This window comes from Salvelinus namaycush, chromosome 2, assembly GCF_016432855.1.
Source record: "Salvelinus namaycush isolate Seneca chromosome 2, SaNama_1.0, whole genome shotgun sequence".
Taxonomy (NCBI): Eukaryota; Metazoa; Chordata; class Actinopteri; order Salmoniformes; family Salmonidae; genus Salvelinus; species Salvelinus namaycush.
Window position 1 is genome coordinate 28,723,493 of NC_052308.1, and position 26,252 is coordinate 28,749,744.

A 26,252-nucleotide genomic window follows, 5' to 3' on the forward strand; every position below is an offset into this window, starting at 1 on the left:
TTAGCAGATTAACACTCGAGTGATAGATGAGCAAATTATGATGTGCAAGTAGAGATACTGGTGTGCAAAAGAGCAGAAAAGTTAATAAAAACTATATGGGGATGAGGTAGGTAGATTGGGTGGGCTATTTCCCGATGGACTATGTACAGCTGCAGCGATCGGTTAGCTGCTCAGATAGCTGATGTTTAATGTTAGTGAGGGAAATATAAGTCTCCAGCTTCAGCGATTTTTGCAATTCGTTCCAGTCACTGGCAGCAGAGAACTGGAAGGAAAGGCGGCCAAACGAGGTGTTGGCTTTGGGGATGACCAGTGAGATATACACTGCTCAAAAAAATAAAGGGAACACTTAAACAACACAATGTAACTCCAAGTCAATCACACTTCTGTGAAATCAAACTGTCCACTTAGGAAGCAACACTGATTGACAATAAATTTCACATGCTGTTGTGCAAATGGAATAGACAAAAGGTGGAAATTATAGGCAATTAGCAAGACACCCCCAAAAAAGGAGTGATTCTGCAGGTGGTGACCACAGACCACTTCTCAGTTCCTATGCTTCCTGGCTGATGTTTTGGTCACTTTTGAATGCTGGCGGTGCTCTCACTCTAGTGGTAGCATGAGACGGAGTCTACAACCCACACAAGTGGCTCAGGTAGTGCAGTTCATCCAGGATGGCACATCAATGCGAGCTGTGGCAAAAAGGTTTGCTGTGTCTGTCAGCGTAGTGTCCAGAGCATGGAGGCGCTACCAGGAGACAGGCCAGTACATCAGGAGACGTGGAGGAGGCCGTAGGAGGGCAACAACCCAGCAGCAGGACCGCTACCTCCGCCTTTGTGCAAGGAGGTGCACTGCCAGCGCCCTGCAAAATGACCTCCAGCAGGCCACAAATGTGCATGTGTCTGCTCAAACGGTCAGAAACAGACTCCATGAGGGTGGTATGAGGGCCCAACGTCCACAGGTGGGGGTTGTGCTTACAGCCCAACACCGTGCAGGACGTTTGGCTTTTGCCAGAGAACACCAAGATTGGCAAATTCGCCACTGGCGCCCTGTGCTCTTCACAGATGAAAGCAGGTTCACACTGAGCACATGAGCACATGTGACAGACGTGACAGAGTCTGGAGACGCCGTGGAGAACGTTCTGCTGCCTGCAACATCCTCCAGCATGACCGGTTTGGCGATGGGTCAGTCATGGTGTGGGGTGGCAATTCTTTGTGGGGCCGCACAGCCCTCCATGTGCTCGCCAGAGGTAGCCTGACTGCCAATAGGTACCGAGATGAGATCCTCAGACCCCTTGTGAGACCATATGCTGACACATGCACATTTGTGGCCTGCTGGAGGTCATTTTGCAGGGCTCTGGCAGTGCACCTCCTTGCACAAAGGCGGAGGTAGCGTTCCTGCTGCTGGGTTGTTGCCCTCCTACGGCCTCCTCCACGTCTCCTGATGTACTGGCCTGTCTCCTGGTAGCGCCTCCATGCTCTGGACACTACGCTGACAGACACAGCAAACCTTTTTGCCACAGCTCGCATTGATGTGCCATCCTGGATGAACTGCACTACCTGAGCCACTTGTGTGGGTTGTAGACTCCGTCTCATGCTACCACTAGAGTGAGAGCACCGCCAGCATTCAAAAGTGACCAAAACATCAGCCAGGAAGCATAGGAACTGAGAAGTGGTCTGTGGTCACCACCTGCAGAATCACTCCTTTTTTGGGGGTGTCTTGCTAATTGCCTATAATTTCCACCTTTTGTCTATTCCATTTGCACAACAGCATGTGAAATTTATTGTCAATCAGTGTTGCTTCCTAAGTGGACAGTTTGATTTCACAGAAGTGTGATTGACTTGGAGTTACATTGTGTTGTTTAAGTGTTCCCTTTATTTTTTTGAGCAGTGTACTTGCTGGAGCGCATGCTACGGGTTGGTGTTGTTATCGTGACCAGTGAGCTGAGATAAGGCTGAGCTTTACCTAGCATAGACTTGTAGATGACCTGGAGCCAGTGGGTCTGGAGTCGGAATCTATAGCGAGGGCCAGCCGACTAGAGCATACAGGTCGCAGTGGTGGGTGGTATAAGGGGCTTTGGTAACAAAACGGATGGCACTGTGATAGACTGCATCCAGTTTGCTGAGTAGAGTATTGGAAGCTATTTTGTAGATGACATCGCCAAAGTCGAGGATCGGTAGGATAGTCAGTTTTACGAGGGTAAGTTTGGCGCCGTGAGTGAAGGAGGCTTTGTTGCGAAATAGAAAGCCAATTCTAGATTTGATTTTGGATTGGAGATGTTTAATATGAGTCTGGAAGGAGAGTTTACAGTCGAGCCAGACACCTAGGTATTTGTAGTTGTCCACATATTCTAGGTCAGAACCGACCAGAGTAGTGATGCTAGTCGGTCGGGCGGGTGTGAGCAGCGAACGTTTGAAAAGCATGCATTTGGTTTTACTAGCATTTAAGAGCAGTTGGATGCCACGGAAGGAGTGTTGTATGGCATTGAAGCTCATTTGGAGGTTTGTTAACAGTGTCCAAAGAAGGGCCAGATGTATACAGAATGGTGTCGTCTGCGTAGAGGTGGATCAGCGAATCACCCACAGCATTAGCTACATTGTTGATATATACAGAGAAAAGTAAATAACATTCTATTGGTTGCAAGAATTTTGTATAATTTAAATTGAAAAATTCTAAGTTTTGAATCAGGCGTCGTTTTGCGTATCAGTTTATAAACAATGTGCCATGGAATCGGTAAGTCAAAAATCTCTTCCCAACTATTTTGTAATCTACTGTATATGGCACGGCTGTACATTTTTTGGTCCTTAAATGAAACTGGTATACTTTTTATTTATCACAATTTTCTTTAACCAATTATGTTCTTTAATGCAGGGCCGACAAACAAGTTCCTTCCTTTTCCCCCCTTCCACTTTCCTTTTCCATTCTTGCGGTGATGTTCCAATTAGTTGGTTGTAATGTTGGGTAGAACATTTCCATATGGTTTTGTTTGCTGTGTGTGTGACAACTCCACCAGTCCTACAGTTGAATTTGGAAGTTTACATGCACTTAGGTTGGAGTCATTAAAACTCATTTTTCAATCGCTCCACACATTTGTTGTTAACAAACTATAGTTTGGCAAGTCGGTTAGGACATGCAAATTAATTACTTTAAAAATCATACAATGTGATTTTCTGGATTTTTGTTTTAGATTCCGTCTCTCACAGTTGAAGTGTACCTATGATAAAAATTACAGACCTCTACATGCTTTGTAAGTAGGAAACACTGCCGATTTTGCAGGTTATCAAATACTTGTTCTCCCCACTGTATATTATCCATACATGTCAGTTACACAGTTATACGTTAGTTGTCCCAGCCCTTCCCACTTCATATTAATTAGATTGAACTGTGTAGATCCAGGTGTCTCCCCCAATGAAACTGTGTGATCCCAAGGTCACACACAGTCTGGTTTGTTGTCAAGATAAGTGTGTGTACAAAGAAATTTCAGACTTCGTTGTTTAATGGTTGGTCAGCACTTGGTATTACACGAAGCGTCAGAAATGAGGGTTACACAAATTGCCTCTGAAATGATGATCTGTGCAAGAGTTCACACGGCGCGCCCCTTATTCAAACTGTACAATAACAAGTTCCATCGGGGAATTTTGATGTTCCTACGTTGATATAAACAAACTAGCAGCCGTAACAGAAATGCAATAGTTTATAGAACAGCTTGGCGATTTTAGAGGGTGCGAAGATATCTGTAGCCTTTTTTCTCTCAGAGCAGATTACTAATTTATGACCTTGCTCTCTATTGAACTTGGAAATGGGACCGTGGCTTTGATGTAGTCAGTTGGCACTGAACGTGCTGCACATACTCTATCTGCTGGTGTTGAAATAACCAAGATTCTGGGCTGTGGCTCTGCTCAACCTCATTACCCACTAACCCTGAGGTACCTTCTGCTCTGCCATGGCACTTGTTTCTACTGGAACAAACATCTGCTGCTTGACACAGCCCCACTCTGCCCTAGATCAGCACATGCAATGTAATGCCTGGCTTACACTCGCACATTCCTACTGTATGTAATGACAGCAGTGTGATGAATAACTGCTTTGAGACCAGGTTAAAAGGTGCTATTAATATAAGATTTATAGCAATGATGATTAATGGTACTGATGTGGTTGTCTTTTATGCTAAGTGTATGACCTCTACAGGAGCTGGAGACTAACAACAGTTGCTGTCTTGTCTCCATCTTTGGAGTGTCATATAATGTACATGTACGTAAACATTTATCCCAATGTGTCTGTTTTTTTTAGAAAGAAACGGATAGGGCAGAGGGATGGACGCGCTATAGGGGACATCTCTGTCCTCAGTGTTGTGGTGACTGCCCACATGATCCTGATCCACTGTGACTCGGCTGGCATTTTTTGGGCACCGGTGACGTAGAGCACTGTGCTCGAATTAGGCCGGGCACACTCCTTCAAGAGCTTCTCTGTTGTCTCACACTCTCGTCCTCTCTGTCTCCATCTCTCTTTCTCAGTCTCTACCTCTCCTCTTGTCCCCATCTCTCCTTTTTTTTCTCCAGTTTTCTCTGGTATTTATCTCAAGCTCTCCCTCTCTCTGCTTCTGCCCCTTACTGTACTTCAATTTCACCCAGGAAACTTACTGTCAACATTTGTAGCTACGTTGAGCGTCAACTCAATCAAATTCCACAAATCATTTCAATTCTTTGCACATTTTCAATATACTTTTTTTGAATTGTCATGCGAGCCAGGCTTGTTTGGTGACTGCCTACTTGCTGCCTAACAGGCTGGCAGCCAGGCTAGGCTCAACTGACCCAAACTGTAATTTTATCATGGTGTTGGCTACAGATGGTGGAAGTCATCCAATCCTTTCTAGCCTTTTCATTGTGTTGAGGTGACATTTCTTTAGTAATGCACCAAAGGGAGCTGAATCTGTGCCATTAAACATTTACCAGATGGTTGGAAACAGGATTCTATTAATATTTTAGACAATGAAAGTTGTCTATCTGCCTCCCAAAGTCCCCAGCCTGAGAACGTTCTCTGCTGTATGTGTAAGCCCACACACACTGTAAGTTTACAGTAGCAAACACGTCAACAGTAGACAATAATGACTAGAGATTTTGATTTGGGACTGGATGTTTTCTGCGGAGCAGTCTCTTTTTATAGATGACATATTCCAGTGAACAGAAGTTTAAACAGATGTACAGTGCACTCAAAGTATTGGGACAGTGAACAATATTAGTTTTTGACTCTGTACTCCAGCACTCTGTTGTGCCCAATATAAATTAATGTTAAATAATGTATTGTGTCATTTTGGAGCCACTTTTTATTGAAAATAAGAATAGAATATGTTTCTAAACACTTCTACATTAATGTGGATGCTACCATGATTACAGATAATCCTGAATGAATTATAAGTAATGATGAGTGAGTAAATTGGACACACAAATATCATACCCCCAAGACATGCTAACCTCTCACAATAACAGTGGAGGTTAGCATTTTTGGGCGTGTATGGCCTACATCTCCCATAAAGTGGAGAGGTCCTCTATTGTCCCACCCTCAGGCTATCAGATTAAGAGCTTTTCCCAGGGTTGATATAGTCACAAATGTGCATGTGTCTGCTCAAACGGTCAGAAACAGACTCCATGAGGGTGGTATGAGGGCCCAACGTCCACAGGTGGGGGTTGTGCTTACAGCCCAACACCGTGCAGGACGTTTGGCTTTTGCCAGAGAACACCAAGATTGGCAAATTCGCCACTGGCGCCCTGTGCTCTTCACAGATGAAAGCAGGTTCACACTGAGCACATGAGCACATGTGACAGACGTGACAGAGTCTGGAGACGCCGTGGAGAACGTTCTGCTGCCTGCAACATCCTCCAGCATGACCGGTTTGGCGATGGGTCAGTCATGGTGTGGGGTGGCAATTCTTTGTGGGGCCGCACAGCCCTCCATGTGCTCGCCAGAGGTAGCCTGACTGCCAATAGGTACCGAGATGAGATCCTCAGACCCCTTGTGAGACCATATGCTGACACATGCACATTTGTGGCCTGCTGGAGGTCATTTTGCAGGGCTCTGGCAGTGCACCTCCTTGCACAAAGGCGGAGGTAGCGTTCCTGCTGCTGGGTTGTTGCCCTCCTACGGCCTCCTCCACGTCTCCTGATGTACTGGCCTGTCTCCTGGTAGCGCCTCCATGCTCTGGACACTACGCTGACAGACACAGCAAACCTTTTTGCCACAGCTCGCATTGATGTGCCATCCTGGATGAACTGCACTACCTGAGCCACTTGTGTGGGTTGTAGACTCCGTCTCATGCTACCACTAGAGTGAGAGCACCGCCAGCATTCAAAAGTGACCAAAACATCAGCCAGGAAGCATAGGAACTGAGAAGTGGTCTGTGGTCACCACCTGCAGAATCACTCCTTTTTTGGGGGTGTCTTGCTAATTGCCTATAATTTCCACCTTTTGTCTATTCCATTTGCACAACAGCATGTGAAATTTATTGTCAATCAGTGTTGCTTCCTAAGTGGACAGTTTGATTTCACAGAAGTGTGATTGACTTGGAGTTACATTGTGTTGTTTAAGTGTTCCCTTTATTTTTTTGAGCAGTGTACTTGCTGGAGCGCATGCTACGGGTTGGTGTTGTTATCGTGACCAGTGAGCTGAGATAAGGCTGAGCTTTACCTAGCATAGACTTGTAGATGACCTGGAGCCAGTGGGTCTGGAGTCGGAATCTATAGCGAGGGCCAGCCGACTAGAGCATACAGGTCGCAGTGGTGGGTGGTATAAGGGGCTTTGGTAACAAAACGGATGGCACTGTGATAGACTGCATCCAGTTTGCTGAGTAGAGTATTGGAAGCTATTTTGTAGATGACATCGCCAAAGTCGAGGATCGGTAGGATAGTCAGTTTTACGAGGGTAAGTTTGGCGCCGTGAGTGAAGGAGGCTTTGTTGCGAAATAGAAAGCCAATTCTAGATTTGATTTTGGATTGGAGATGTTTAATATGAGTCTGGAAGGAGAGTTTACAGTCGAGCCAGACACCTAGGTATTTGTAGTTGTCCACATATTCTAGGTCAGAACCGACCAGAGTAGTGATGCTAGTCGGTCGGGCGGGTGTGAGCAGCGAACGTTTGAAAAGCATGCATTTGGTTTTACTAGCATTTAAGAGCAGTTGGATGCCACGGAAGGAGTGTTGTATGGCATTGAAGCTCATTTGGAGGTTTGTTAACAGTGTCCAAAGAAGGGCCAGATGTATACAGAATGGTGTCGTCTGCGTAGAGGTGGATCAGCGAATCACCCACAGCATTAGCTACATTGTTGATATATACAGAGAAAAGTAAATAACATTCTATTGGTTGCAAGAATTTTGTATAATTTAAATTGAAAAATTCTAAGTTTTGAATCAGGCGTCGTTTTGCGTATCAGTTTATAAACAATGTGCCATGGAATCGGTAAGTCAAAAATCTCTTCCCAACTATTTTGTAATCTACTGTATATGGCACGGCTGTACATTTTTTGGTCCTTAAATGAAACTGGTATACTTTTTATTTATCACAATTTTCTTTAACCAATTATGTTCTTTAATGCAGGGCCGACAAACAAGTTCCTTCCTTTTCCCCCCTTCCACTTTCCTTTTCCATTCTTGCGGTGATGTTCCAATTAGTTGGTTGTAATGTTGGGTAGAACATTTCCATATGGTTTTGTTTGCTGTGTGTGTGACAACTCCACCAGTCCTACAGTTGAATTTGGAAGTTTACATGCACTTAGGTTGGAGTCATTAAAACTCATTTTTCAATCGCTCCACACATTTGTTGTTAACAAACTATAGTTTGGCAAGTCGGTTAGGACATGCAAATTAATTACTTTAAAAATCATACAATGTGATTTTCTGGATTTTTGTTTTAGATTCCGTCTCTCACAGTTGAAGTGTACCTATGATAAAAATTACAGACCTCTACATGCTTTGTAAGTAGGAAACACTGCCGATTTTGCAGGTTATCAAATACTTGTTCTCCCCACTGTATATTATCCATACATGTCAGTTACACAGTTATACGTTAGTTGTCCCAGCCCTTCCCACTTCATATTAATTAGATTGAACTGTGTAGATCCAGGTGTCTCCCCCAATGAAACTGTGTGATCCCAAGGTCACACACAGTCTGGTTTGTTGTCAAGATAAGTGTGTGTACAAAGAAATTTCAGACTTCGTTGTTTAATGGTTGGTCAGCACTTGGTATTACACGAAGCGTCAGAAATGAGGGTTACACAAATTGCCTCTGAAATGATGATCTGTGCAAGAGTTCACACGGCGCGCCCCTTATTCAAACTGTACAATAACAAGTTCCATCGGGGAATTTTGATGTTCCTACGTTGATATAAACAAACTAGCAGCCGTAACAGAAATGCAATAGTTTATAGAACAGCTTGGCGATTTTAGAGGGTGCGAAGATATCTGTAGCCTTTTTTCTCTCAGAGCAGATTACTAATTTATGACCTTGCTCTCTATTGAACTTGGAAATGGGACCGTGGCTTTGATGTAGTCAGTTGGCACTGAACGTGCTGCACATACTCTATCTGCTGGTGTTGAAATAACCAAGATTCTGGGCTGTGGCTCTGCTCAACCTCATTACCCACTAACCCTGAGGTACCTTCTGCTCTGCCATGGCACTTGTTTCTACTGGAACAAACATCTGCTGCTTGACACAGCCCCACTCTGCCCTAGATCAGCACATGCAATGTAATGCCTGGCTTACACTCGCACATTCCTACTGTATGTAATGACAGCAGTGTGATGAATAACTGCTTTGAGACCAGGTTAAAAGGTGCTATTAATATAAGATTTATAGCAATGATGATTAATGGTACTGATGTGGTTGTCTTTTATGCTAAGTGTATGACCTCTACAGGAGCTGGAGACTAACAACAGTTGCTGTCTTGTCTCCATCTTTGGAGTGTCATATAATGTACATGTACGTAAACATTTATCCCAATGTGTCTGTTTTTTTTAGAAAGAAACGGATAGGGCAGAGGGATGGACGCGCTATAGGGGACATCTCTGTCCTCAGTGTTGTGGTGACTGCCCACATGATCCTGATCCACTGTGACTCGGCTGGCATTTTTTGGGCACCGGTGACGTAGAGCACTGTGCTCGAATTAGGCCGGGCACACTCCTTCAAGAGCTTCTCTGTTGTCTCACACTCTCGTCCTCTCTGTCTCCATCTCTCTTTCTCAGTCTCTACCTCTCCTCTTGTCCCCATCTCTCCTTTTTTTTCTCCAGTTTTCTCTGGTATTTATCTCAAGCTCTCCCTCTCTCTGCTTCTGCCCCTTACTGTACTTCAATTTCACCCAGGAAACTTACTGTCAACATTTGTAGCTACGTTGAGCGTCAACTCAATCAAATTCCACAAATCATTTCAATTCTTTGCACATTTTCAATATACTTTTTTTGAATTGTCATGCGAGCCAGGCTTGTTTGGTGACTGCCTACTTGCTGCCTAACAGGCTGGCAGCCAGGCTAGGCTCAACTGACCCAAACTGTAATTTTATCATGGTGTTGGCTACAGATGGTGGAAGTCATCCAATCCTTTCTAGCCTTTTCATTGTGTTGAGGTGACATTTCTTTAGTAATGCACCAAAGGGAGCTGAATCTGTGCCATTAAACATTTACCAGATGGTTGGAAACAGGATTCTATTAATATTTTAGACAATGAAAGTTGTCTATCTGCCTCCCAAAGTCCCCAGCCTGAGAACGTTCTCTGCTGTATGTGTAAGCCCACACACACTGTAAGTTTACAGTAGCAAACACGTCAACAGTAGACAATAATGACTAGAGATTTTGATTTGGGACTGGATGTTTTCTGCGGAGCAGTCTCTTTTTATAGATGACATATTCCAGTGAACAGAAGTTTAAACAGATGTACAGTGCACTCAAAGTATTGGGACAGTGAACAATATTAGTTTTTGACTCTGTACTCCAGCACTCTGTTGTGCCCAATATAAATTAATGTTAAATAATGTATTGTGTCATTTTGGAGCCACTTTTTATTGAAAATAAGAATAGAATATGTTTCTAAACACTTCTACATTAATGTGGATGCTACCATGATTACAGATAATCCTGAATGAATTATAAGTAATGATGAGTGAGTAAATTGGACACACAAATATCATACCCCCAAGACATGCTAACCTCTCACAATAACAGTGGAGGTTAGCATTTTTGGGCGTGTATGGCCTACATCTCCCATAAAGTGGAGAGGTCCTCTATTGTCCCACCCTCAGGCTATCAGATTAAGAGCTTTTCCCAGGGTTGATATAGGTCAGGGTGTGTGTAAACTATCACATAAAGTCATGTGTATGTCATGTATAATAGTTTGGGATCTGAACTGAATAGGGACAGTATTAGAAAAGGATTTCACACTCTGACATAATCAAATGATAAATGGGATCTAGATTTACAGCAACATTATCGGAATAGCTTGATCCCTGAAGAGTTCACTGTACTGTATTTAGAGTCTGGCGGACTGTGTTACCAATGACGCTTTGTCTTAATCTTGTCATATATATATATATATATATATATATATATATATATATACACACACACACACACACAGTGGTGGCCTGGCGCTCATACAGGCTCAGTGTGTGTTTAATCTCTCCCTGGCGCCACTTCTCTGCTGAGAGCATTCCTGGCACACAGAGGCCATGGGGGGGTCAGCCATAGGGCTGGCAGGGCTGTCACACTCCAGAGCTGGCACCTTGTCCCTTCACCATCCTTTCTGTCCCCCCCCACCCCCCACCCCCTTTTCCCAGCAACAACCTCCACTCCTAAAGCAGAGCTTCCTTCTCTACAGAGGCACCCCTTTTTGCAGGACGGTCTCATTTCTATTAAAGAGCAGATTCTCCTCGCATACTGTTTCCAAGTCTCTTTGTCTGTCATGGACCTCTGCCCAAGCCTTCATCCAAGAATGCCACATGGCAGAGAACATAATTAAGGGAATGTCTGCTCTCCTGATACGTAGCCTAAACTTTAAGCTTCTCAATTCCATGTGTTTTGTTTTCCTATTTTCTGGCTCTTGCTCCATTTGGGGATCAGTGGCTACATGACTGCCTGTGATGATGGGCAAAGAAAAAAGGAATCCTAAAATGCCAGGCTTGAAAATAAGTGATACGCTATTATCTTGCTTTATACACTGCTCAAAAAAATAAAGGGAACACTTAAACAACACAATGTAACTCCAAGTCAATCACACTTCTGTGAAATCAAACTGTCCACTTAGGAAGCAACACTGATTGACAATAAATTTCACATGCTGTTGTGCAAATGGAATAGACAAAAGGTGGAAATTAAAGGCAATTAGCAAGACACCCTCAATAAAGGAGTGATTCTGCAGGTGGTGACCACAGACCACTTCTCAGTTCCTATGCTTCCTGGCTGATGTTTTGGTCACTTTTGAATGCTGGCGGTGCTCTCACTCTAGTGGTAGCATGAGACGGAGTCTACAACCCACACAAGTGGCTCAGGTAGTGCAGCTCATCCAGGATGGCACATCAATGCGAGCTGTGGCAAGAAGGTTTGCTGTGTCTGTCAGCGTAGTGTCCAGAGCATGGAGGCGCTACCAGGAGACAGGCCAGTACATCAGGAGACGTGGAGGAGGCCGTAGGAGGGCAACAACCCAGCAGCAGGACCGCCACCTCCGCCTTTGAGCAGGAGGAGCACTGCCAGAGCCTTGCAAAATGACCTCCAGCAGGCCACGTTTGACCCAAGTTAAACAATGTAAAGGCAATGCTACCAAATACTAATTGAGTGTATGTAAACTTCTGACCAACTGGGAATGTGATGAAAGAATTAAAAGCTGAAATATATCATTCTCTCTACTGTTTTTCTGACATTTCACATTCTTAAAATCAAGTGGTGATCCTAACTGACCTAAGACAGGGAATTTTTACTAGGATTAAATGTCAGGAATTGTGAAAAACTGAGTTTATATGTATTTAGCTGAGGTGTATGTAAACTTCCGACTTCAACTGTATATACTTAAATAGGCTAATTATGTGACGTAATTAAAATATGACTTTCTTTTTCAATTATGCAACTTATCAAAGCTGCTGAAGGTCTTCTGACTGACATGTAACATATGATTCGGCATGCAAATGTCAAAAAGCGAAAGCAAGATGTGAATTGCCACGTTTAAGGATGAGTTTGCTGAATTGTGATGAGCTCAGTGCTGTCATGATAAAGATGGCACTGGTGCCACTCGTCACTACGTTGACTTGAAGGATAGAATGTGGTATAAGCTTTCTCAGACAATTTTTTTACTGGGCAGTTACCATTTCATGATTGATACAAGGCGTGCCAATGTACACAGCTACGCCTGTGTGGAAAAGGCACCGAGGCACTACTTTCATCTCCCCAGATTAAATGTTAAATTGAATCTCCTTTGCCCCTCTTTCCCAAAGCATCTGACTGTTTTCCATTTTTAATGTCCCTCTGACACGTTCTCCTCACCAATTTGTTTCTGTGTGTATACCTTTCTGTGTGCACAGACAACACAGATATGTGTGTCTGAGAGAGAAGTGCCCCTTCCCAGTCCTCCCTCCAGCTCTGTTCACTCTGCTCAGTGCGGGAGTGGCTTGACTGGCAGCAGAAGGATTAAAGCAGTGTCAGACATGCTGCTCAGTCTTCCTTTCTCTCTGCTCCTCGCTTCTCTACTCTCTTCCCGCTTTCTCTTTCATTTTGGCGCTGGGTGTTTAAACATGCCCTGTGCCAGCCTGGGATCCGTTAGCTGCCACAGTGTTGCTGCCTGTTTGTGTAGTTGGTTGGGTTCTCTCCTCCACCAAAGCTCAGCTGAGGGGTTCTGTTCTGTTCTCTGGCCCACATCCAGAGCCCCCAGACAAAGAGACTATTGATTACAGTGGAAAGGGAAGAGGCTGGGGCTTGTTTTCACGACAGGTTTGATTTGATTAGGCGTGTTTTATGTTTGCCCTTCAGGCAACAGACTAGCAAACACTGCTACAAATAAACCCTCTCTCTCTCTGGTGACCTTAAACACACAACGCTGTAGATAAAATGTATAACAGAGTCAAGAATAGGATTGGTTTCAGATCTTTTTTGGACAATTTTATCTATTGATTTTCACAGAGATCCAGACAGACGGAGACAGGAGACGGGATGATACTGTAACAGAAAACATCAATAACACCAGTAATACGTTGTATAAATGTATTACCTACAAATCCTTACAAATGCCTCAACCACAGAGTCTATTTGAGATGGTGAGAGGAGATGGTTGGATGATGTTGGAGAGGGCCGTGATTGTCTAACTTATGATTCCTGAACTGGGATCATGTTGACTTGTCAGGAGCAGAGGCATGTATTCACAGATGCCAAGGAAGCCAGGTTTCCCCAAAAAATGGACCAAGAGAAAAACATTTCTTTCATCTCTCTGTGTTTCATAAATGTCCTTCAATTCGCAAGAGGCTGAATGTATCTCACCGGAGAAAGCATCCGAGCGAATGAAACAGCCCCGCTTTTGTCTCTGTGTGTAGCCCATCTATCTGATGCTGTCTGATCACAAAAAGTATGACATTGTTGCTGCTCGTAGCATTGAATGCAAGGAAAGCCAGCGATCATTTGGCTTCTCTTGATAATTTAAAAAATAAAATAATAGCCCATCAACGTTGAGCTAAACTGAGTAAGCTCAGCTGTGAAGGGTCCTGGCGCGCCAAAAAAAAGGGAAGCCCGTTTTGGATTTGGCTTCACACCAATTACATCAGAAGCCAAATGTCATTGACAGAAAACTTTAATTGTTGCATCTTGTGTTGTCCTCCGGTGGCTAGCTATCTAAAATCGTCCCTTTCCTAAGTTAGCCATGGATGGAGATAGGGATTTGTACTTGTTGTGTCAAGGCATATGAACTAACAGGTTATAGAACAAACAACGCAATTATCATAACACCGGTTGTAATATAGCATTTCTTTTCTTGGCTTCCCCGGTGATTGTATCCACGTACCGCTACTATCAGGGAGTTCTGAACAACAGAATACATGATGTATTTCTGCTCTTTAAATACATTTGCAGCCTGAAGGCATCCATTTTTAATGGAGACCTAGGTTATAGCTACCTGTGATATGGTTCAGGTTCAGCCCATGTCTTTTTTCAATGCTAGCACTGATGTTGTGTAAGTTTCTCTTGATGAGAGGATCCTTTAAAATTGATGGGACTTCTCTGCTTGTTAGCGACATGGCTTACTTGTTACTCCACTTTTTGTTTCTTGTTATTTCTGATGAGTCTGTCTGGGTTTTTTTCCCTTCATTATTTCACTCACTGTGCAGTCCTCAAGATTATATTTTCTTTAAGAAGTTTTCCTCTGTATTGTCAATGTGGTTTACAGTAACTGGAATGAGTTCTGCAAATCAGCTTACTAAAGGAATCACTCAATAGGGTTTGAAGTATATAAGGTATTGGATAATTGTGGGCTGAGATGTATTTTGTAATGCAAGGCCGTGGGAAGGAATTGATAGGATGGCGTTTCAAACAACAGTAGTAAAGGCTAGAGAAGGATGAGCTGTCCTTGTATGTGAAGGGGAAAGGACATTTCAGATGTGTATAGCTCATTATACAGACAACTGAATAGCCTTATCTTATTAACCCTTTGGATGCAGGGAGATGGATATCTGTGTTGTGAATACATGCAAAAAAGGTCCAAACTGAGTTCAATTGTTTATTATACATTTTGGCGATGGAAAAATGCTTTCAGTATAAACCAGATAGTTGTATTAGCTCTTCTAGGTACTTTCCTTTTTTATATATAATATAATCTTTGAGAACTAACAATGACCAAAATAAAAGCTAAACAGTTCGGGAGAATTGAAAAATTGGGACCCTTGTTGATTTTGTCAAAATGTTTGAGCATAAGAACATTGCATTAGCCATGGCAAAATGTGTAGAATTGCAGGAAACAATCTTGAAAACTGCTAAATTCTCTCCGCTGGCAAGATGGGGGCCTCTAAAAATGTCTTACCCGGATTGAACCCAGTCGCATTGATTGCCAAGCCTCCTGCCACTCCCACCATCTAAGCCTCTTATATATCCAGAAAAAAAACTCAGTACTGTTTGTGATATAAATCCAGGTTCTGTATTATTAATACTGTGCTTCTCCTCTTTCTCTCCTGTCAGATGGGATCCACTCTGTGTCGGCCCAGTGTCTGCTCCAGGTCACCATCATCACAGACGAGATGCTCTCCAACAGCATCACACTGCGATTGGCCAACACCTCCCAGGAACACTTCCTGTCCCTGCTATTGGCCCAGTTCCTGGAGGGCGTGGCCCGCGTGCTGTCAGCTGACCGTGAGGACGTGGTGGTGTTCAACATCCAGGACGACACGGACGTCAGCGCCCGCATCCTCAACGTCAGCCTGTCTGTTGCCGTGCCCTCGCACAGGGAGGACCCGCGGGGGGGAGGAGGGGGGCGCGACAGGGTTGGCAGAGGGGCAGCAGGGGCCAGTGGCGGGGCAGAGTTCTTTGGGTCTGAGGAGCTTCAAGAGAGGCTGTACCTGAACCGCAGCCTGCTGGCCCACATCTCCTCCCAGCAGGTGCTGCCCTTTGATGACAACATCTGCCTGCGAGAGCCCTGTGAGAACTACATGAAGTGTGTGTCTGTGTTGAAGTTCGACAGCCTGGCACCCTTTGTGGCGTCCGACACCATCCTGTTCCGGCCCATCCACCCCATCGCCGGGCTGCGCTGCCGCTGCCCCACGGGCTTCACAGGAGACTACTGTGAGACAGAAATCGACCTGTGCTACTCCAAACCCTGCGGAGCCCACGGCCTGTGTCGCAGCAGAGAGGGAGGCTACACCTGCGAGTGCCTCAATGACTATACTGGTGAGTGGCCTCTCTCTTGATTTGATGTTTCATAACAGATGAAGAAATTTCACTTCGTAGATATAAACTGTCCTTAAATACATCTAAAACTAAAAGCATTGTATTTGGTTCAAAACATTCTCTAAGACCTAAACCTCAATTAGAGTTGTACATAAATGGTGTGACCATTGAGAAAGTTGAGCAAGCTGAACTCCTAGGTATAACATCGGATGGTCAATTATCATGGTCAAGTCATATTGACAAAGTTGTTGTGAAGATGGGGTACGTTTCTTATAAAACATAAAAATCAACTGTACTAGTTGTTCAGGCCTGGTCTTGTCCCATCTTGATTACTGTCTGGTAATATGGTCAAGTGCAGCAAAGAAAGACCTAGCAAAGCTGCAGCTGGTTCAATACAGAGCAGCACGCCTTGTCCTTAACTGCACATACAGAACTAACATCAACAGCATGTATGCCAGTCTTTCCTGGTTGAGGGTTGACGAGAGAGTAACTGCTTCTCGTCTAGTTTTTATGAGAAATATTACTGTGACAAATTACAGATGGTCTGCATAATCAAATAACATTCAGCTCAGACACATTACATACCCCACAACACATTCCACCAGGGGTCCAAAACCAATTCCCAGCAACTCAGTTTTATACAGAGCCATGATCGCATGGAACCCCCTTCCATCTCTAATTACTCAAGCAAACAGCAAAATTACCTTTTAAAAACAGATTCAATGACAACTCATGGAATGGCGGGGACTGTGAGGGGAAACACACAAGCGCACTGTAACACACAATTTTTTTTGTTGTGTTTGTATAATTTTTTTGTTATTGTTGTATTTTGAATTTGTGTAACTGTCCTTGTGTAGCAGTGATTTTAGTACTTGCCATGTTTTTTGTTGACCCCAGGAAGAGTAGCTGTTGCTTTTGCAAAAGCTAATGCGGATTCAAATAAATAAATGAACAAACGTACAATTCACATAGAAAACCACTTGAAAAATGTTGAATGTATGTGCATCTCCTGTATTTATAGTGAATAGCCTCATTCCGGTCATAGACACAACAATGACAATATGCAACGACATCATTCTTGCCACGTGGTCATAAAGTTAATTTTCGTATCTAATGTCCCATGGGAAATTCTATGGATGTATTCATTCATGTCATCCTACCCTCTGGTCTATATATTGACCCTAACATGTTACAGCCTGGCTAAAGCCCTATACAGTGATGAAACCCATTCAGCTGGACAGGCAGTGTGATGACTAGTTCATTTAATAATCCCTAGACCAATTAGGTGGGACTGCGATAAACATGCGCCAGCCGGTTAACTGTTCATACTTCCTACCCTTCCCCACTGTTGGAGAGAATGAAAAGTGCAGTCTGTGTGTGAGTAAAAACCCTACATCTCAATCCAGCAGGGATCAGTGAAAGATTATGAACTGGTATAAAGGAAGTATGTGTCGGAAGTCTGGATCAACGACACGTTCTGTTTTTGTTGAGCTAACATCAGGGTCTTACAATATGAGAGAAGATGGAGCAAGATGAAACTTGGCTGACATTCTGCAAATTTTCAGTATCGATTTTCAACATTCAATCTCAATACAGTTTTCTGTTATCAAAACTAGAATCTGCTATGAACAGGGTGCACTAAGATTTGTAGACTTGACCAAAGTTTCAAAAAATTGCGTTGTTCCGAGTGCAGGGGCGAATTGAGTTACTGTGCACTTCACAGAGAAGGCGTTCCCTAATGAAAATATGCAAAAACACGCCAATAGGATCTCGCGAGGTCGTCCTTGGCTCTGCCCACCACCTTGCTTTTTCTGCCCATTATGTTTAATTTGCTCCCATTGGAAAAGATGCCAACGATATATCTTGGGTTAGTTACTGGTATCTTTGGTATTGCCTTCCTGGGGCCTCTTTTGGCCTGAGATCCTGTAGAGCTTGTAGCATTATAGGGATGAGTGTGTCTGAGAGGGGGAAAACAATAGTAATTTGGCCGGTCAGCAGCAGAGTATCTCTGGGAGGAATAATGGAAGGAAGTGCTGAATTATGTATGGCTACAGATGGAGAGGGAGAAAGAGAGTGCGTCTTCCTGTCTTAACAATGCCCCCTGGTAAAAATACCTGGAATTGAAAAGTGTAACAAAGAATACGCTGTAGAGACGGTGGGCTGTGAGGATTGGTGCAAAGGAACTTTTAAAATGTTCAATTTTTTTAAGATACTGAGGTACTCTGATGTTAAGCAATTACTATCTCAGCCCCAATCTCAAATGGGTTTGCTTTTAGTCTTTTTCCACTTAAAGCAGATTTAGGAAGGAAAGATGTGCACACTGCTCCAAATATTATGCATTTCAGGAAAATATCAAAGACGATCTGGTTTCTCTCTGCTGAAGGTGAGAGAAGTAGACAAACTAAGAGTGGATGGGGAGAATGAGAAGGGAATGGAAATATGCTAATATGAGTGATTACCAGAGTTTTTGCCCTCTGCTTTATCAAAGGGTTATGGAGTTACATGAGTTAATTTGATTTCACCCAAGCCCTGTTCTTTCCCTATGTGACATATACTATGTTCTTTGAAGTTCACCGCTTTTCTAGTTGGATAAAAGCATGAAATGTGGTTGGATCCTCGCTCCTTTCTAGAAAGATGGATTCAGTTTTTAAAGGGTTGATCTTACATGTACATAATTGTTGTCACTTTTACTAGACCAGTGGGTTATCTCCATTTAATAAACAGTGTATACAGTTTAAAACCATACCCTCTTGTGTGGTTCAAATCTTGGCAAGACCAGACCTTGTTTAACCTTCTTTTTGCAAATCACTATGATAATATTGACTGTCAAGCAATGCGTTTTTGTAGATCTGTGTTTCTGGTTTAGGTTAGCTAGCTAGGTAGAGTGTGTTTTTAGTTTTGTTTGGCTTCAGATATTCTGTGCAGCAATACAGTGAGGGACTCGTATCCACCACCACATTTTGAAATGCAATGATTTCTATATATTATCATCTCTAGATATGATACCCTCAATTAACCCTGCAGTCTCCACTCCAATTTATTTCACATATAGAATGCCCCTTTCAGGATCTGCTGCCAATATTTTAGGATATCATATTGGCTTTGGAATTCCCTCCAGGTCTATGTAGCTAATTAAATGGGCCAACAGCACTGATTACAATGGTGGTCAATTATAGTGGTAGTCTCTTATGGTCTCTTCAGTGGATTAGACACTTAAGGGTATCTTCTATATTATGCTAAATCAATGTATTTATTTTTTATTTAACCTTTATTTAACTAGGCAAGTCAGTTAAGAACATTCTTATTTACAATGACGGCCAAACCCTAACCCGGATGACGCTGGGCCAATTGTGCGCCGCCCTATGGGACTCCCAATCACGGCCGGTTGTGATACAGCCTGGAATCGAACCAGGGTCTGTAGTGACGCCTTTAGCACTGAGATACAGTGCCTTAGACCGCTGAGCCACTCGGGAGCCCAATGTAAAAAGTGTTTCTGCCACTTCCATTGGACACATTCCGATTGTGTGGGAGAACATAATATGTTGTTCTAATAGTGAGTGGGTGTCACTCAGAGGTTCGGGTTGAGGACCACTCTTTTACATGGTCCATACTGCTGTGGGTGTGTGAGAGCTGAACTGTGGAGGATGATGGTGTGTGTGAGCCATGTCAACTCAGCAGAGTGATCCTCATCAATCTCACTTAGATCAGGGTCTGTACCGCGTTGAGCAGGCTAGCTCATTTCAACTTCATCTACTGGGCGTGCCTACCTGCTGGGTAATCAGAGTAGTAATATGATCGAGACATGCAGTTATGCCTGTGTTAGGGTGATTCATAAATCATCAACTTTTGCCTTGCTCTAATATTTCCTCAAACAAAGCCTCTGAGAGAACAGTCAACCTCTCCTCTCCAGATCTATCCAAGACTGGGCTGGGTTGATGGGGTTGTCCTGGATGCAATCTACAGCTCCTGTTGTTCAACATGACTGACTGTTGGATTTGACACTCCCACTGTGCTGAAAGCCACTGTGTATGGGTGTGGGGGGTCAATTGGCTGCTCTATGAGTGTGTGTGTGTGTGTGGGGGTTTTGAATTGCCTACTCCATGTGGGTGGGTAGGTAATTGCTGTGTGTGTGCTCGCGTATGTATGTGTGTGTGTTCCCGTGCTTGTGTGTGGTGTGGAACTGCTGGGGCCCGTGGGCGTTGCCAGATGGCAGTATGATGGAAAGCGAGAAAAAATAACAGAGCAGAGCAGCCATCAATTTCACTCATATTGGGAAGGACTGAGCGAATGATTAAGCCTGGCTGACTCAGTCTGGTACAGGACAAATGGACTGAGAATACTCACATACAACAACCTACTTTTAGCTCTTACCTTTAACATGTTTTATACACCATCTCCTCAGCTCCAATCTCACTACAGTATACTGCGCTGTAGCATATTTCTACACACACTCTGCCCCATATATGAAAGGAGGCCCCAGTACAACACGGTTGTTGCTGCTGCAGACTTTTACTTTGATCTAATCAAGCATTTCTTTATGTTGTCGTTAGTTCTATCAGTAGCCTATAGCACACAAATGCTGAAAGCTTTATATTTCAGTGTTTGATGTTGTATTAATCAATTAAAAAATCAAAGCATGTCGTAGGAATGCCTCATGGAAGCCTCCAATATTACCCCAACTGAATTTGAATTTGGCAGATCATAGGATTGTGTTTTGTGAGATATTAGATACTGTTATTCATATAACGCTCCTACAGTCTCGGTTTTAGTCCACTCACCTCTGGTCTAGCTAGTTATAAAAAGCATCAGTGTTGTTTCGTGTAAGCCTGTTATCTGGTCCAGGTTCATCACCTGGCCAGTGGCGTAAAGTACTTAAGTAAAAATACTTTAAAGTATTACTTCATTGTTTTGGGGTATCTGTACTATTTATATTTTTGACAACTTTTACTTCACTACATTCCTAAAGAAAATAATGTAATTTTTACTCCATACATTTTCCTCTGACACCCTAAAGTACTAGTCACACTTTTTATGCTTAGCAGGACAGGAAAATTGTACAATTCATGCACTTATCAAAAGAACATTCCTGGTCATCCCTACTGCCTCTGATCTGGCGGACTCACTAAACACAAATTATTAGTTTGTAAAGATGTCTGAGTGTTGGAGCGTTCCCCTGGCTACTTTTGATACAAGTATATTTTAGCAATTACATTTAAGCAATTACATTTACTTTTGATACTTAAGTATATTTAAAAACAAATACTTTTAGACTTTTACTCAAGTAGTAAGTACTGGGTGACATTCACTTTTACTTGAGTCATGGTCTATTAAGGTATCTTTACTTTTATTAAAGTATGATAATTTGGTACTTTTTCCACCACTGCACCTGGCCCATGCTACAATGTGTTTGGCACGGTGGGATCACAATTATGCCACTCTGTCACCTTCACTACTAGTGACTGGAATCAGTGGATGGGATATAGAATAATGTTCGACATGGCCTGGATTCACCCCTACCTGATTTTACATGGTAGTCACACCAGGTTAGCTGCAACTGAATAAATTAAGTGTATTCTTCCAGCAAATTGTCAGTATGATTGGTGGGTTGGTGTTGTGTTGAGTAAGCCCTGTCGATAGTGCCAGGAGCATGTAGTGTTGTCGTCCCAGCGTTGAGTTATCTTAACTCTTGTATGCCTTCACGTCCTCAGGGAGAAACTGCCCATATGAGGACTCTCTACCACTCTGTTTCACTTAGGAGAGGAGACCATGCGTTTCAGTTACCTAGCAGCACAGAAATGCCCGTTTCCATTTTAGATCTGTAAAGGGGTCTCAGCAGGAGGAGTTAGTTACAGCCCGCCATTTAATCCCCCTGCTTATTCACACACCATTGTTTTAAAAGACGCAGCTGAACAATTACACTAATCTAAGGATCATATGAATTAGTCATGGTAATCATTGTCTCTGTTATCACCACATTAGATAAAATCAAGATCAGTGGAGATGCCAGCTATGGGCTGAGACTGAAAGGTTTCTGTGTGTGCCTATTCTTCTGGTGACTCTTATCTATTGTGTGACTCATTGGCTGTTGTTGTGTTTGATAAGCACCTCTGTCTCACCTCTGCTGAAGAGAACAGAACCCCATTTTTTTGAATTAATCTGAGTGCCTTGTCAACTGGGGAGATTTGATATGGTGGTTGGAGACGAGGCGTGTGTGTGGCATTAGTGTGTTGTAATTAGTTTAATAAGGTTACCCTTTCAAGTCCCTCATGAAAACATGACATGTTAATATATGGTAAAATCTGAGGAGGAATCCAACAAACCTACTTTCCTTTTGGAAATGCTTGTATTTCAAAGTGCCACATGATTTTATAGGTCAATTTTGTCAAGTTTTCCACAGTATAATGCTTTCAGAGCTTTTGAATTGCCGGTTTTATGTCTATTAGATTGCCACAAAATGGTACACTTTCTCTCATTGATATTTACCATGCTTGAGTAGTTAAAGTGTGTGGTGTGTCTCCTCCTGCCTAAAACTGGTCCCTGCACATTTTGACAGCCTTAATGATTCATGTTTGCAGTAAACAGAGAGTTGGAGAGGGCAGGGGTAGTAAATGCTTCCAAAAAAATGGATTTGCAAGCTCCTCACATGGCCCAGCTCACCTAGCAACCGAGAGCTGTTGTTCCAGGACCCTGCACCTGTTGTGGGAGGGCGTCCCAGAGGGATGCCTGACAGAAAAACATTGGCCCTGTTTATTCCCAGGTTACCGTATAAACAAAAGAACAGGCTCAGGTGACTGCAGGGCGGAGACCGGATGCTCACTATAATGTCTCTTACTGTCTTCTGTACAGTTTCTGGATAGGTACTTACATGGATATAGCCAGTACGGTTAATGTGTGAAATACAAGCATTTCCAAAAGGAAAGTAGGTTTGTTGGATTCCTCCTCAGATTTGACCATATATTAACATGTAATGTTTTCATGAGGGACTTGAAAGGGTAACCTGGTAGGTGTTTTAAAGTAAACAGAACGCTACCATTTCTCCTTTCTGAGTGTTAGAAGATTTTTCTACCATAAAAAATGTCATTTTTGATCTGCGTATGATTGTAACTGTATAAAGAAGAATACATCACATTTAACTTTGAAGCCTCCTCAGTAAAAATGAGGCCCCTGTAGAGCCCAAGCTGACTTTAGAGGAAGTAGAAGACTATCCCAGTGGCCCAGTTTCCTACAGTAGCCCAGCGTTGGCTGCAGCAATGCTTGACCACATCAAGCCCTGACTAATGTCCCCTCTTTCCCTGATTTGTTTAAAGAGACAGAAGTAACTTTTTGCCTGAGGCGAGTCACTGATTTAATTTCCTCACGACTCATGCAGGTAGTTTTTTCCCACTCATGCAGTTAGTGTTTTTTCTACTAGCGGTAGCCAAGTGTCAACAAGCGCCATCAAGGAAACAACAAATTGTCATAGTTCGCCAGGGTAAAGTGACTGTTCTTCTGCCTGTGTAGCCCACCACGGTACAATGCTGACTACTGTCATGGCAATGCATCATAGGATAACATCCACATCTTATCAAAGCTTAATCCATAATGACCACAATGACCTTGCAGTTGGATGAATGAGTGAATACACCCTACAACAGTAGTAAAACAAAGGGTTCCCTTAATTGTCTTAGACTGAGAATCCTGTGATTGGCTGTGACTGGCTGTAGGATGTACAACACAAGCCCTGTGTATGTATAGTCTATAGAGATGTTGTCTTTTTCTGTGTGGTGTGAACAGTACAGTAGCTCTACACACAGTGGAAGTGTTCCGTGCTGCCGAGTGGCTCTGACACACATTCCAACTCGTGCAAGGAGGCGTGCAGTCTCACCATAGCAACTGCAGCTTCTCATCCAGAGACTGGAGACCAATAGAAGTTGTAAGCAGTGCGCAGGGCTACACGATGCATGAAGGCTTACTAACAGTTCCCCATTGCCATAGCACTCTCTCTGTCTCTCTCTGTCTGACTTTCTCTCTTTTTGTCTCGTTCACTGTCTGAAATCTGTCTCTTCCTTGCTGCGTCCTTTGACTTCTTCTCACCATCTTTGCCTCTCTCACACATTCCCTCCCTCTCGGGAAGGCTCGTGGTAAATGCTGGAGGCATAATGCATCTTGTCTTGCCCCATATTAAACCGCAGCAGTAGTCTGGTGAGATTAGACACTAGTGAAGTTGAACTGGAAGGGAGGACCAATTTATTTTTTTTACCCACAGACTGTCCAGGGCTGGCACTGAAATTTGTCACCTTGATAGTTGTAATTCTGACTGGTCTCTTTCCCTTCCCCCTCTCTCTCTACCCCTCTCTCTTCCTCCAGGCAAGTGGTGTGAGCTATCGTCCCGCTCCGGGCGCTGTGGCCCAGCTGTGTGTAAGAATGGGGGCACCTGTGTGAACCTGCTGGTGGGAGGGTTCAAGTGTGAGTGCCCATCTGGCGGATATGAAAAGCCCTACTGTGAGATGACCACCAGGAACTTCCCCCTGCAGTCCTTCCTCACCTTCAAGGGCCTCCGCCAGCGCTTCCACTTCACCCTCTCCCTCTCGTAAGTACAACTAATACCCCACACAGTGGGACATTGTGCCATCTCAATCATTCACTTTCGTAGTACAAAGTAGCTCCCTAAATATAGTACTGTGATTCACTCCTTCTCTCCACCTCTCTCGTTCTTCCTCCCACCACTCCACCCTCTTTTTCTCTCTTTTTTATGACTCCTCTCGAACATTACTCTTGCGCTCTCTTTAAATGATCACTTCATACATTCCACAACTGCTCTTATACGCTCACGCCTCTTAACGGCCTGCCTCCCCTCTCATTTACATAAGCTTCCTGGTGTTTCATAAGTTACTGAATCATTTAATAGCCGTAGTCTTTAAAAGGCTCATCTTCTCTAGCTGGGTTTGGGTTCCCTGAGCATGGTGAGTATGTATGGTGAGAGAGGTTTCTAATGGGGACTGTAGACTTACTTTTTCTGGAATGGCACCTTGTGTACCCGGGGACATTAATCTGAGATCCAGGAGTCTGATCTGATTACATTCAGTGGTCACTTTGAGCTTTGAGTCAGCGCTTGGCCTATTTCTCCTCTGTCTGTCTCTCTCATCAAGGTGTATTCAGCCATATTTCCAGACCTTTTTCCATGGTTAAATGCGTTTGTGTGTGTGTGCGTGTGCACAATCCTTGTTAGCGGGCCTCAGCGGTGGCATTGTATTATCCTCAAAGTGGGCAAAGGTGTTTTAGTTTGTCTGGAAGCGTGACTTCGGTGTCCGTGACGGGGCTGGTTTTCTTGTTGTTGTCCGTGATTTCCTGTAGACCCTGCCACATACGTCTTGTGTCTGAGCCATTGAATTGCAACTCCACTTTGTCCCTGTAATGGCATTTCGCTTGTTTGATTTCCTTGCGGAGGGAGAAGCTATACTGTTTATATTCAGCCATATTTCCAGACCTTTTTCCATGGTTAAATGCGTTTGTGTGTGTGTGCGTGTGCATATGAGATGAACTCCTACACCTAGGGGGCTTTCATCCTGGTATGCCTTGATATTTTGGGAATATGTATTTGCTCTCAATTAACGACCATCCAGTTTTATATGAGCACTAAAACATAATGGTGTCATTTGTCTGATACAGGTAGAGCAAGTTGTATTTCTAGACCAAGATCAAAGACTAGTATATTGTGCGATGTAGCCAGGGGATGGTGGTGCTTAAATAAAACAGATGAGTAACACTGAACACAGTCGATCACGGAAGTACATTCATGTAAATGAGACAAGGGTACATTAATTTGAATGAAATGCTCCATCCCAAGTGACAATAAAAGCACCACCGTGGGTATAATATCCCGTCATAGCAAAGACAATACCCCCAGTTGCTATCACTGTAAAATTACATGGCCATTTTTATATATATATTTGTGATGTTTTCTCACTCTAGTTCTTGGCAGGGCTTGAAACTAGCCATTAATGAGTAGTGGTGATAATGATATGCCTTTGTGAGTTTTATGGAAGTGGTGGCCTTTGTTTAAATGTAGCTCAGATGGCAGTCTTTTGGATCTCTTTCTTAAAAGCCTTGGCCTGTAGTTCCCAGATTGCTCCCAGAGCTGTGAAGTAGGTGGTGTGTAAAGCTGGGGATATAACAGCTAACACCCAGCAGGCTGTCTATCAGGGCGCTCTGTTACCTGAACCTGGCTTGATCAGGTTACTGTGGTAAAGAGCTTTTCTCATGGGGAACCTCAGTGAGGTGGAGCCTATAGACTGCACTACAGTAGAGCGAGAGTTAGCAGGAAGAGGAAATTGTGTGTTGGAAGTGTGTCTGTTACCAGAAACAGCCTTAGTAGCAACATTTGTGTCACAT

At 43.4% G+C, this 26,252-nt stretch overlaps 1 protein-coding gene across 1 annotated transcript in view; it reads left to right on the top strand.

Moving 5' to 3' along the window:
• LOC120020970 (cadherin EGF LAG seven-pass G-type receptor 2-like) overlaps positions 1-26,252 on the top strand; it is an 82,302-nt gene that overhangs the window by 21,101 nt on the left and 34,949 nt on the right. Inside the window, exons 2-3 of the mRNA XM_038964646.1 lie at positions 15,177-15,881; positions 24,228-24,450. Of these exons, the coding sequence (XP_038820574.1) occupies positions 15,177-15,881; positions 24,228-24,450 (928 nt within the window). The remainder of the gene's footprint in view (positions 1-15,176; positions 15,882-24,227; positions 24,451-26,252) is intronic.